General features: G+C 42.8%; 1 protein-coding gene across 2 annotated transcripts in view; it reads right to left on the bottom strand.

Moving 5' to 3' along the window:
• The window catches only part of LOC117415498 (tyrosine-protein kinase receptor UFO), a 30,334-nt gene extending 19,869 nt beyond the window's left edge, over positions 1-10,465 (bottom strand). For both annotated transcript variants that reach the window (XM_059026620.1, XM_059026621.1), the window contains exons 1-4: positions 9,953-10,465; positions 4,842-5,043; positions 3,593-3,693; positions 1,595-1,777 (exon numbers count right to left, since the gene is read on the bottom strand). In XM_059026620.1, coding sequence (XP_058882603.1) covers positions 1,595-1,777; positions 3,593-3,693; positions 4,842-5,043; positions 9,953-10,034 — 568 coding nt within the window. In that variant the 5' untranslated portion in view covers positions 10,035-10,465. The remainder of the gene's footprint in view (positions 1-1,594; positions 1,778-3,592; positions 3,694-4,841; positions 5,044-9,952) is intronic.
• Positions 10,466-13,885: the final 3,420 nt, after the last annotated feature.

Here is a 13,885-nt window from a genome sequence, read left to right as displayed (position 1 = left end):
TGGGGGGGGGGGGGGTTACTGTGGTGTATATTTGAAAGCCTTGTTTAGCACTACATGAAATAAGGGAGGTGGTGATAATATTACTAGTGCTAATGAGATGTAAAATAAATACATATTAAAACTCTGGCTAGTGCTCTTTGTAAATGGGAGGCTTGGAGGTTCAGTGGTTAAAGAAAGGGGCTGAACCTCCTTGTGTGCCGTCCTTCAGAAAGCTGAGGTCCTATTCAAAGTGACTCTGCAGCTCACCAAAAAAAAAATTTTTTTTTTATATATAAAAAACAGAGCAGACGTGGCCACCCAGATACAAGGAGGGAGAATGAAATCAAATAAAACAGTTTCGTGGTTAAAAAAAAAAAGCTCCCAACATCTGTTGTTTAGAGCCAGCTCTGCGATCCACAGTGACTAATACAAACGCTAGTTAGTCTAAATATTTATAACTTATGATTCAGTAGCTTTGTCTGACCTGACTGGAGCTGGAGCTGGAAAGCTCTGAGGCTTCTTCATATATCTGGCAGTGAGGGATACCCTTATCGTACACAGCAGAGCCTGATATTGATGCGAACCAGCCCTCTGAAATGTCTTTATAATATACAGCACTAGACCCTGATATTGATGTGATCCAGCCCTCTGAAATGTCTTTATAATATACAGCACTAGACCCTGATATTGATGCGATCCAGCCCTCTGAAATGTCTTTATAATATACAGCACTAGACCCTGATATTGATGCGAACCAGCCCTCTGAAATGTCTTTATAATATACAGCACTAGACCCTGATATTGATGCGAACCAGCCCTCTGAAATGTCTTTATAATATACAGCACTAGACCCTGATATTGATGCGATCCAGCCCTCTGAAATGTCTTTATAATATACAGCACTAGACCCTGATATTGATGCGAACCAGCCCTCTGAAATGTCTTTATAATATACAGCACTAGACCCTGATATTGATGCGATCCAGCCCTCTGAAATGTCTTTATAATATACAGCACTAGACCCTGATATTGATGCGAACCAGCCCTCTGAAATGTCTTTATAATATACAGCACTAGACCCTGATATTGATGCGATCCAGCCCTCTGAAATGTCTTTATAATATACAGCACTAGACCCTGATATTGATGAGATCCAGCCCTCTGAAATGTCTTTATAATATACAGCACTAGACCCTGATATTGATGCAATCCAGCCCTCTGAAATGTCTTTATAATATACAGCACTAGACCCTGATATTGATGCGATCCAGCCCTCTGAAATGTCTTTATAATATACAGCACTAGACCCTGATATTGATGCGATCCAGCCCTCTGAAATGTCTTTATAATATACAGCACTAGACCCTGATATTGATGCGATCCAGCTCTCTGAAATGTCTTTATAATATACAGCACTAGACCCTGATATTGATGCGATCCAGCCCTCTGAAATGTCTTTATAATATACAGCACTAGACCCTGATATTGATGCGATCCAGCCCTCTGAAATGTCTTTATAATATATAGCACTAGACCCTGATATTGATGCGATCCAGCCCTCTGAAATGTCTTTATAATCTCCTGATGGATGTATTGATCGGTGGGGTGTCCGTACCTCTGAGAGTGAGAGTGGAGGGGGACAGGGCGATGGGATCGAGCAGCGTGTTGAGGGGGGCCCCGTCCTGCAGCCAGATCACCCTCACTGGCTCCGGGGGGCCGTGCGCTCGGCAGCTCAGATTGAGGGTCCTGTTCGCTACCACGGCAAAGTCCCGGGGCTCCTCGGAGAAATGAGGTAACCCTGGAGAGAGAGGGGAGAGACAGACAGCGAGAGAATTAAATGAGGGTCCCTTAGAATATATAGCAGACCCTGATATTGATGCGATCCAGCCCTCTGAAATGTCTTTATAATATACAGCACTAGACCCTGATATTGATGCGATCCAGCCCTCTGAAATGTCTTTATAATATATAGCACTAGACCCTGATATTGATGCGATCCAGCCCTCTGAAATGTCTTTATAATATACAGCACTAGACCCTGATATTGATGCGATCCAGCCCTCTGAAATGTCTTTATAATATATAGCACTAGACCCTGATATTGATGTGATCCAGCCCTCTGTAATGTTTTTATAATATATAGCACTAGACCCTGATATTGATGTGATCCAGCCCTCTGTAATGTTTTTATAATATATAGCACTAGACCCTGATATTAATGCGATCCAGCCCTCTGAAATGTCTTTATAACATACAGCACTAGACCTTACAATAACATGAAGAATAGATAACTGTGATATTTGAGAGCGTGCGGTGCTTTGCTTTGCTTTCATTGTTTGTTGTGTCTTCATCATACACCGCAGGACACTTTTATAAGGGGACTGCAACTGAGAATGTCTAGGAATGCTTTTCCAAAAAATCTGCCCTGACGGGACCCCTATTTCCTCTCAGTGCTGCGGGCAGACTAAACAGAGAGGCGCTGTTCACCCCTTCATCTCCAGCCACCACTTCCCTATATGGAATCGGTGGGCTGCTTCTAGTTATCTTCAAAATGTAATTAGATTTATTTTTACCAGGAGAATTTGTATATGAAGACATTGAAAAAGACCTCCAGTGGAAACTTCTGTCATTGAATCTGTTTAGTTGCTTTTAGTGTTTTTTAATGCAGTCATTTCTCGCTGAGGGGGTCGCTAATTCTTTTGCACAGCCTCCTCTCTCTGTGCTGTCTTGCTCATCAGTCAGGTGCTGGCTGCTGTTGTTGTTTTGCAGTTTGAACGGATTATGCTGACTGTGCTGCCAAATGTGCTTCCCTTTGCACTCTCGTTGCCAGTACCAGCAAACGATAAAGGTTATAAAGAATGCACTAATAAACTCATAAAGGATATCTGTGTGTGTGTGCATTGTGGTGATAAACAGTCATACTGCATTCGCAAGCACTGTGTAAAAGTTCACCACAAGTGAACCTAGTATTTTGCAGTATTTCCCCATGCTTTTCCCGTGGTTATACTGTACTCTGCATTTACTATAGTTTACTATGGTTTGAAATATGTTTTACCGTGCCTCTCTATGCTTCCCTGTGCTTTACCAGACCTCACTGTGCTTTACAATGCTTCCCTATGCTTTACCACACCTCTCTGTGCTTTACAATGCTTCCCTATGCTTTACCACACCTCTGTGTTTTACAATGCTTCCCTATGCTTTACCAGACCTCTCTGTGCTTTACAATGCTTCCCTATGCTTTACCAGACCTCTCTGTGCTTTACAATGCTTCCCTGTGCTTTACCAGACCCCTCTGTGCTTTACAATGCTTCCCTATGCTTTACCAGACCCCTCTGTGCTTTACAATGCTTCCCTATGCTTTACCATACCTCTCTGTGCTTTACAATGCTTCCCTATGCTTTATCATACCTCTCTGTGCTTTACAATGCTTCCCTATGCTTTATCATACCTCTCTGTGCTTTATTACATTTTGCTGTGCTGTTACCATGGGAGGCTTTTATATGAGTTGTCCATGGCCTTCAAGTCTCTGATAACATTAACACATTTAAACCCCATTCTTCCAGCTGAATGCTTGGATCTCTGAATCACCAAGAGTCCTGTTGCGAGTCCCTACCTTCCAGCTCCAGGTAGCCCTCTTCAGAGAGGAGCTCTCCCCCCTCCTCAGTCAGGACACACCGGTACCCCCCCATGTCAGACAGCTGCACAGACGAGATCCTGGGAGGGAGAGGAAGCCAGTGAACAACAAGAAGCATGCAAACACTCTCTCACTCCATCCTTCCGTCGCCCTTCAAAAAGTTTACCCTGGTATTGTTTAACTGTGATTTTGCAGGTTTACCCCCAAGCTTTAGTCATTCTATGCATTTGCCATACAGTAGTTTACTTACTGTTTTGCCATGTTTTTAATGTGCTTTATTACACTCTGCTATGCACAGCACATTGTAATAAAGCACAGTGAAAGCATTGTAAAGCACAGAGAGGTGTGGTAAAGCATAGGGAAGCATTGCGAAGCACAGAGAGGTCTGGTAAAGCATAGGGAAGCATTGTAAAGCACAGAGAGGTCTGGTAAAGCATAGGGAAGCATTGTAAAGCACAGAGAGGTCTGGTAAAGAATAGGGAAGCATTGTAAAGCACAGAGAGGTCTGGTAAAGCATAGGGAAGCATTGTAAAGCACAGAGAGGTCTGGTAAAGCATAGGGAAGCATTGTAAAGCACAGAGAGGTCTGGTAAAGCATAGGGAAGCATTGTAAAGCACAGAGAGGTCTGGTAAAGCATAGGGAAGCATTGTAAAGCACAGAGAGGTGTGGTAAAGCATAAGGAAGCATTGTAAAGCAGAGAGAGGTCTGGGAAAGCTTAGGGAAGCATTGTAAAGCACAGAGAGGTCTGGGAAAGCATATGGAAGCATTGTAAAGCACAGAGAGGTCTGGTAAAGCATAGGGAAGCATTGTAAAGCACAGAGAGGCCTGGTAAAGCATAGGCAAGCATTGTAAAGCACAGATAGGTATGGTAAAGCATAGGTAAGCATTGTAAAGCACAGAGAGGTCTGGTGAAGCATAGGGAAGCATTGTAAAGCACAGAGAGGTCTGGTAAAGCATAGGGAAGCATTGTAAAGCACAGAGAGGTCTGGTAAAGCATAGAGAAGCATTGTAAAACACAGAGAGGTGTGGTAAAGCATAGGGAAGCATTGTAAAGCACAGAAAGGTCTGGTAAAGCATAGGCAAGCATTGTAAAGCACAGAGAGGTCTGGTAAAGCATATTAAATAACATGGCAAACCAGTAAGTAAACTATGGAAAAGCAGGGGGAGAAACTGCAGAGATATAGTGCACATTTTCTACGGGTCGGTCTTGGTGTCGCTGACAGCTCACCGCAGCTCGCTGATGGACAGCCACTCTTCCTCCACCCCCAGGGGCAGGGTCATCTGGTTGGTGTCGGACATTTCCAAGGGCTCCCCGTCCCTGCTCCAGCCGATCTCGGGGGGTTCCCCAAAACCCCGGATCCCGCAGCGGAGTCTTACAGGCTTCCCCAGCGATGAGGTCACATTCCCGGGGCTCTCCTCAAACTGCCTGCCTGTGGAACACAAACAGAGGGGGGCTCGGAACAGAGCTGATGGGAATGCGTTTCTAAAGCTAGGGTTCTAATGCCGAGCTATAACCATTTTTTTTTTTTTTTATCCCTTCATAAAATTTCCCCCTACAGTGAAATCATTGCAAAGTGTGGTCAAGCACAGAGAGGTCTGGTAAAGCACAGGGAAGCATTGTAAAGCACAGAGAGGTGTGGTAAAGCATAGGGAAGCATTTTAAAGCACATAGAGGTCTGGTAAAGCACAGGGAAGCATTGTAAAGCACAGAGAGGTCTGGTAAAGCATAGGGAAGCATTGTAAAGCACAGAGAGGTCTGGTAAAGCATAGGGAAGCATTGTAAAGCACAGAGAGGTCTGGTAAAGCATAGGGAAGCATTGTAAAGCACAGAGGTCTGGTAAAGCATAGGGAAGCATTGTAAAGCACAGAGAGGTCTGGTAAAACATAGGGAAGCATTGTAAAGCACAGAGAGGTCTGGTAAAGCATAGGGAAGCATTGTAAAGCACAGAGAGGTGTGGTAAAGCATAGGGAAGCATTGTAAAGCACAGAGAGGTCTGGTAAAGCACATTAATAAATGAACCGTGGTAAACTAACCCTTATAAAAGTGTCCCATAGTGACAGCACAGCACAGTGAAAGCGTGACAAAGCCCAGGGGAGCTTGCAAACCATTTTTCCACGGAATTTGTTTAACAAGACCAGGCCAGGAGCAACAACAACATAAATCCCAGGAATAATTTCTCCTCGGAATGCTGTTTCCTTTCCTGCATCCCAAGTGGTTTAAAAGCCCCCCGGGGGGGGGGGGCACTTTATTTTTGTTCAGCCTTTAGATCTTCGCCATGGGATAAGGGAGCAGAACTCTCCCACACTCCCCCTCTCCCTTCCTCCCTCCCTCTCTCTCACAGTGAGGGAAAGAGGAGGGAGGGAGCTGCATTTCTGAAATGACTGCTCTGTTTCTCAGGCTGTGCCCCCCAGCTAACCCCTCCCAGACCCTGTTTTATATCAAACCCATACTGAATGAGTTGGGAATAGAATCCTGTTCAATGTCTTTTGGGGTTTCACTCTTTCACTGCTGGCTGGGCGAGCTGACTTTTTTATTCTGACATTCGGATATTGTTTCAGAATCGGAAACAAATATTATTCTGTGATTTTGAATTAGCTGGATCCACTACTTCTTAGTTTCAGTGGAACCCTTCATCACCAAGTCTGTTCCATTCTCTTAACGTATTTCTAAAGACTTCTAGTGGAAACGTCAGTCATTGAGAGAGACTTCTAGTGGAAACGTCGGTCATTGAGAGAGACTTCTAGTGGAAACGTCAGTCATTGAGAGAGACTTCTAGTGGAAACGTCGGTCATTGAGAGAGACTTCTAGTGGAAACGTCGGTCATTGAGAGAGACTTCTAGTGGAAACGTCGGTCATTGAGAGAGACTTCTAGTGGAAACGTCGGTCATTGAGAGAGACTTCTAGTGGAAACGTCGGTCATTGAGAGAGACTTCTAGTGGAAACGTCGGTCATTGAGAGAGACTTCTAGTGGAAACGTCGGTCATTGAGAGAGACTTCTAGTGGAAACGTCGGTCATTGAGAGAGACTTCTAGTGGAAACGTCGGTCATTGAGAGAGACTTCTAGTGGAAACGTCGGTCATTGAGAGAGACTTCTAGTGGAAACGTCGGTCATTGAGAGAGACTTCTAGTGGAAACGTCGGTCATTGAGAGAGACTTCTAGTGGAAACGTCGGTCATTGAGAGAGACTTCTAGTGGAAACGTCAGTCATTGAGAGAGACTTCTAGTGGAAACGTCGGTCATTGAGAGAGACTTCTAGTGGAAACGTCGGTCTGAGAGAGACTTCTAGTGGAAACGTCAGTCATTGAGAGAGACTTCTAGTGGAAACGTCAGTTATTGAGAGAGACTTCTAGTGGAAACGTTAGTCATTGAGAGAGACTTCCAGTTGAAACGTTTGTCATAGTGGAAGAAAGACTTTGTCATCTGTATTGATCTCTGTTGTGTGTAACAGTGATGGGTGTTATAATAATTATTATTATTAGTAGTGGCAGGCTGGCAGTGATTCACTGAAGACACAGAAAGGACTTCCAGTGGAAATGCTGCTCATCGAATCTGTCTCGCCTCTCTAAGGATCTCTGTATTTAGCACACTATCGAGTGTTTAACAGCGCTGGTGTCTTGTTAATGTCATTTTATTTGACACACTGATTAATATATTTCCACAGGTGGCACAGCTTTCCATCTCTAGAGCAGAGGGAGGGTGAGGGGTTCGATTTGAAGTCAGTAAGAAAGGCTTCTAGTCAAAACGTGTTTTTTTGTTTGTTTGTTTGTTTTTTTAATTTAATTTATTTTTGCATTTCTAAAGAAAATAACATGTCTAAAGTCTAACAGTTATTATCCCCATGCTAATGGAGTTCAGGGTTGTCCCACGAGATTGTCAAAACCAGACCTGAGACTCAGTGCTTATGTTTAAAAAAAAAAAAAAAAAAAAAAAGGCATGAGGCCTTCTCAAAGATCCTTATTATTCCCTGTCTATCTCCTCCCCTCCCCCTCCACTCTCTCCCTCCCCTCCCCCTGCTTCCTGACCCTTTCTCACAGAAGGTTTTTCGATTGTCAGTTTCAGCTGAAGATACCTTTGTGTGCCGAGACTGGGGGAGTGTAGCTCTTTGAAAAGGAATGGAGCGACAGGGCACAATCAAACAGCAGAACAGGTTTATTATGAAAGCACATAACCTCCAGATTTTTTTTCTCTCTTTCTATCTCATTGTAAAGCACACAGAGGTGTGGTAAAGCATAGGGAAGCATTGTAAAGCACAGAGAGGTCTGGTAAAGCATAGGGAAGCATTGTAAAGCACAGAGAGGTCTGGTAAAGCACAGGGAAACATTGTAAAGCACAGAGAGGTCTGGTAAAGCATAGGGAAGCATTGTAAAGCACAGAGAGGTCTGGTAAAGCACAGGGAAGCATTGTAAAGCACAGAGAGGTCTGGTAAAGCACAGGGAAACATGTTAAAGCACAGAGAGGTCTGGTAAAGCATAGGGAAGCATTGTAAAGCACAGAGAGGTGTGGTAAAGCACAGGGAAGCATTGTAAAGCACAGAGAGGTCTGGTAAAGCACAGGGAAGCATTGTAAAGCACAGAGAGGTCTGGTAAAGCATAGGGAAGCATTGTAAAGCACAGAGTGGTCTGGTAAAGCACAGGGAAGCATTGTAAAGCACAGAGAGGTCTGGTAAAGCATAGGGAAGCATTGTAAAGCACAGAGAGGTCTGGTAAAGCATATTAATAAATTAACCTTGGTAAACTAATCCTTGCTAATATTGCACAGCAGTTTGATCCATTCCTGGTTTCACTAGGAGTTTTGTAATGAGACATCTGAGCTTGTTACCTAGATGCACTGGGGCTGATCAAGCAAACTTAGGACTGGGTGAAACTGTTGTGTAACAGGTGTGTTCTTTCCATAGCAGCAGTTCTTTTAAGGTGGTCTTTAAACAAGTGAAATATAAGAAAAACAAAGCAATGTTGTGATCTCTGTGATCTTGTGTTTGGGCACGGAGAGACAGCTCTGACAGCGCTGAACTGCCACTGCAGTCAGAGCGCTCGTTTAGCAGAGTTTCACGCTCCAGACATTTAATTACATCAACAAACCAACCACAGCATCAGACCTGTAGTTTGCGTAGAATCCCTTAACTCCATTTACCCTGTTTTTACAAGGACGTAGCCGTGAACAGTGCTAGTTCTGAACAGTGCGACATTATTTATCCTATGAATTTGTATCTATTCTATATCAATAGAAACTGCATTTAAAAAAGTAAATAAATGCAGAACCGAGCAAGTTCGGTTTTGTGAATCGGTCCCTTGGTTTGAGGAGCGCGTACACTGATCGCATACACTGTGTGTCCGAGCTGATGCTTCAATCATGCTTGGAGTACACACGAGCTAAGAAGCAGCCCCCCACAGCGACTTCTGACGACATCAATTAAGATATTTACCATGTCAGTCTCAATGAAACGTTCACCCTGCGCAACACACCACAGACCATTTACAATAAATAACTCCTCTTATTTGGTCGTTCTCATATACTATATTAGCCTACTATATAAAAAAATAAAAAATCACCTAAGTATTTTCTTTAAATTGGTAAAGTAGTCAAATATTAAATTGACTTAAGTTTGTTTGTTTGTTTTTTGCCCAAAAAAACCACATTCGCTACATAGTGTCTACTGCCTTTAGTTTATAATTAAATCAATCAAAACTACTTAAACGTTCCAGAGTAAAGTTATTTGACCCCAAATAGAAGTTCTTGCAAATAGATCACTTAATTAGCATGCAATTAACCAGGTTTCCGGTAATTGTAGATTACCGGAACCCTGGTTAATTAGGCTGTGTGGTCCAGTGGTTAAAGAAAAGGGCTTGTAAACAGGAGGTCCCCGGTTCAAATCCCGGCTCAGCAACTGACTCATTGTGTGACCCTGAGCAAGTCACTGAACCTCCTTGTGCTCCGTCTTTCGGGTGAGACGTAGTTGTAAGTGACTCTGCAGCTGATGCATAGCTCACACACCCTAGTCTCTGTAAGTCGCCTTGGATAAAGGCGTCTGCTAAATAACCAAATAATAATAATAATAATAATAATAATAATAATAATAATAATAATAATAATAATAATAATAATAATAATAATAACCCGCACTAATTCAAAATCCAAGGTACCACGGGAGCATCTACATTTGCATCTCAGAAACTTGCATTAAATAGATGTGTTTGCGACTTGGACAGTGTACCTGCATTGCAGAAGTGTTTCAAAAAGAACGAGCGCGATTCAATCTGCACTGAATTGTGCGCGCTCCTGATGGCTGCGTTCTGAATTCGCGTTTCCACTCTGGCTGTTTATAAACTGGCAGCGCTTACCTTTTTGAGCGACAGTTTTTCTCCAAGCAAAAGCGCAGGTAAGCAAAACCATCAGCGCGAGGTATCCCAAGTTTTTTCCCATGTTTGAGCCCACTTTTTTTTTTCTTTTTTATCGTTTTCCAGAATTGAAAGCAGCGACCACTGCCTAGGTAGTTTGGATGTTGTAAAATGTAACCCTGGAAAAAAATATCACTATCTCTTCGGGTGATCGGTTTAATTTCAGAAAAAAAAACTTTTTTTTTTTTCTAAGACGGGTAAAATAATAAAGTAAACTGAAGTCGAGAAAGAAACTTCAATAAATCGTTTACATTTTTCAAATACTGTTTACCACTTTACAAACACAAGAAAGCCGTTCTGCTCTGCGGCAGCGTACATAGCCTGCACTAGGATCACAATAGAAAATAAAAACTTTCTCAAACTATTTCCTTCTTCTTCTCGCATTCCGGGTTCATGCCAGTACCACCTAAATTGGCTTGTCTGTGACTAACTTTTAAAATGACTGTTTTTCTTTTTTTCACACAGGGGTGGCGATAATAACCCATTCCCTCCGCCCCTCCCTCTCTTTATTGGAATGCACGGAGTTAATCTGAGATTCTTTAAAGGGACAGGCGCCTGAATACTGACGCCCAACCCAATTATAATACAATCGCAGCAATTCAATTCTATAATAAGAACATAAGAAAGTTTACAAACGAGAGGAGGCCATTCAGCCCATCTTGCTCGTTTGGTTGTTAGTAGCTTATTGATCCCAGAATCTCATCAAGCAGCTTCTTGAAGGATCCCAGGGCGTCAGCTTCAACAACATTACAGCGGAGTTGGTTCCAGACCCTCACGATTCAATGATACAGCAAGCAGTTTAAATCTGTCAATACTGAAGCAAGAAAGACTTTTTTGTCGGGATACACAAAGGTTATATATATATATATATATATATATATATATATATATATATATATATATATATATATATATATATATATCAAACATTCAAAATCCTAAAAGGTATAGACAATGTCGACCCAGGGGACTTCTTTGACCTGAAAAAAGAAACAAGGACCAGGGGTCATAAATGGAGATTAGATAAAGGGGCATTCAGAACAGAAAATAGGAGGCACTTTTTTACACAGAGAATTGTGAGGGTCTGGAACCAACTCCCCAGTAATGTTGTTGAAGCTGACACCCTGGGATCCTTCAAGAAGCTGCTTGATGAGATTCTGGGATCAATAAGCTACTAACAACCAAACGAGCAAGATGGGCTGAATGACCTCCTCTCATTTGTAAACTTTCTTGTGTTCTTGTAATTATATATTATAATTCACTTTCTTGTTACAATCTGTGATTAGTTCACAAGCAAAAGTACAGAACAAGGAAGCTGTTCCTTCTGAAAGTTTCACTCTGAATACGAAGCACATCAGGATGGACTAAAATGACATTTTCACTTATTGGCTAAAAATCAAAGACTTGGCTGTATGAAAGAGTGGCGCTATTTAGATCTGCCAGTGTTTAGATCATTAAAATATGATTAAAGTACAGTGAAGTGTAATACAACACAGTGAAAGCATGGTACAGCATAAGGAAGCATTGTAAAGCACAGGGAGGTCTGGTAAAGCATAGGGAAGCATTGTAAAGCACAGAGAGGTATGGTAAAGCATAGGGAAGCATTGTAAAGCACAGAGAGGTCTGGTAAAGCATAGGCAAGCATTGTAAAGCACAGAGAGGTCTGATAAAGCATAGGGTAGCATTGTAAAGCACAAGGTGTGGTAAAGCATAGGGAAGCATTGTAAAGCACAGAGAGGTATGGTAAAGCATAGGGAAGCATTGTAAAGCACAGAGAGGTCTGGTAAAGCATAGGGAAGCATTGTAAAGCACAGAGAGGTCTGGTAAAGCATAGGGTAGCATTGTAAAGCACAAGGTGTGGTAAAGCATAGGGAAGCATTGTAAAGTACAGAGAGGTATGGTAAAGCATAGGGAAGCATTGTAAAGCACAGAGAGGTCTGATAAAGCATAGGGTAGCATTGTAAAGCACAAGGTGTGGTAAAGCATAGGGAAGCATTGTAAAGTACAGAGAGGTATGGTAAAGCATAGGGAAGCATTGTAAAGCACAGAGAGGTCTGGTAAAGCATAGGCAAGCATTGTAAAGCACAGAGAGGTCTGATAAAGCATAGGGTAGCATTGTAAAGCACAAGGTGTGGTAAAGCATAGGGAAGCATTGTAAAGCACAGAGAGGTATGGTAAAGCATAGGGAAGCATTGTAAAGCACAGAGAGGTCTGGTAAAGCATAGGGAAGCATTGTAAAGCACAGAGAGGTCTGGTAAAGCATAGGGAAGCATTGTAAAGCACAGAGAGGTCTGGTAAAGCATAGGGAAGCATTGTAAAGCACAGAGAGGTCTGGTAAAGCACAGGGAAGCATTGTAAAGCACAGAGAGGTCTGGTAAAGCATAGGCAAGCATTGTAAAGCACAGAGAGATATGGTAAAGCATAGGGAAGCATTGTAAAGCACAGAGAGGTCTGGTAAAGCATAGGGAAGCATTGTAAAGCACAGAGAGGTCTGGTAAAGCATAGGGAAGCATTGTAAAACACAGAGAGGTCTGGTAAAGAATAGGGAAACATTGTAGAGCACAGAGAGGTCTGGTAAAGCATAGGGAAGCATTGTAAAGCACAGAGAGGTCTGGTAAAGCATAGGGAAGCATTGTAAAGCACAGAGAGGTCTGGTAAAGCATAGGGAAGCATTGTAAAGCACAGAGAGGTCTGGTAAAGCATAGGGAAGCATTGTAAAGCACAGAGAGGTCTGGTAAAGCACAGGGAAGCATTGTAAAGCACAGAGAGGTCTGGTAAAGCATAGGCAAGCATTGTAAAGCACAGAGAGGTCTGGTAAAGCATAGGGAAGCATTGTAAAGCACAGAGAGGTCTGGTAAAGCACAGGGAAGCATTGTAAAGCACAGAGAGGTCTGGTAAAGCATAGGGAAGCATTGTAAAGCACAGAGAGGTCTGGTAAAGCATAGGGAAGCATTGTAAAACACAGAGAGGTCTGGTAAAGAATAGGGAAACATTGTAGAGCACAGAGAGGTCTGGTAAAGCATAGGGAAGCATTGTAAAGCACAGAGAGGTCTGGTACAGCATAGGGAAGCATTGTAAAGCACAGAGAGGTCTGGTAAAGCATAGGGAAGCATTGTAAAGCACAGAGAGGTCTGGTAAAGCATAGGGAAGCATTGTAAAGCACAGAGAGGTCTGGTAAAGCATAGGCAAGCATTGTAAAGCACAGAGAGGTCTGATAAAGCATAGGGTAGCATTGTAAAGCACAAGGTGTGGTAAAGCATAGGGAAGCATTGTAAAGTACAGAGAGGTCTGGTAAAGCATAGGGAAGCATTGTAAAGCACAGAGAGGTCTGGTAAAGCATAGGGAAGCATTGTAAAGCACAGAGAGGTCTGGTAAAGCATAGGGAAGCATTGTAAAGCACAGAGAGGTCTGGTAAAGCATAGGGAAGCATTGTAAAGCACAGAGAGGTCTGGTAAAGCACAGGGAAGCATTGTAAAGCACAGAGAGGTCTGGTAAAGCATAGGCAAGCATTGTAAAGCACAGAGAGATATGGTAAAGCATAGGGAAGCATTGTAAAGCACAGAGAGGTCTGGTAAAGCATAGGGAAGCATTGTAAAGCACAGAGAGGTCTGGTAAAGCATAGGGAAGCATTGTAAAACACAGAGAGGTCTGGTAAAGAATAGGGAAACATTGTAGAGCACAGAGAGGTCTGGTAAAGCATAGGGAAGCATTGTAAAGCACAGAGAGGTCTGGTAAAGCATAGGGAAGCATTGTAAAGCACAGAGAGGTCTGGTAAAGCATAGGGAAGCATTGTAAAGCACAGAGAGGTCTGGTAAAGCATAGGGAAGCATTGTAAAGCACAGAGAGGTCTGGTAAAGCACAGGGAAGCATTGTAAA

Source organism: Acipenser ruthenus, chromosome 7 (assembly GCF_902713425.1).
Source record: "Acipenser ruthenus chromosome 7, fAciRut3.2 maternal haplotype, whole genome shotgun sequence".
In the NCBI taxonomy this organism is placed as follows: Eukaryota; Metazoa; Chordata; class Actinopteri; order Acipenseriformes; family Acipenseridae; genus Acipenser; species Acipenser ruthenus.
This window is presented reverse-complemented; position numbering and strand designations above follow the sequence as displayed.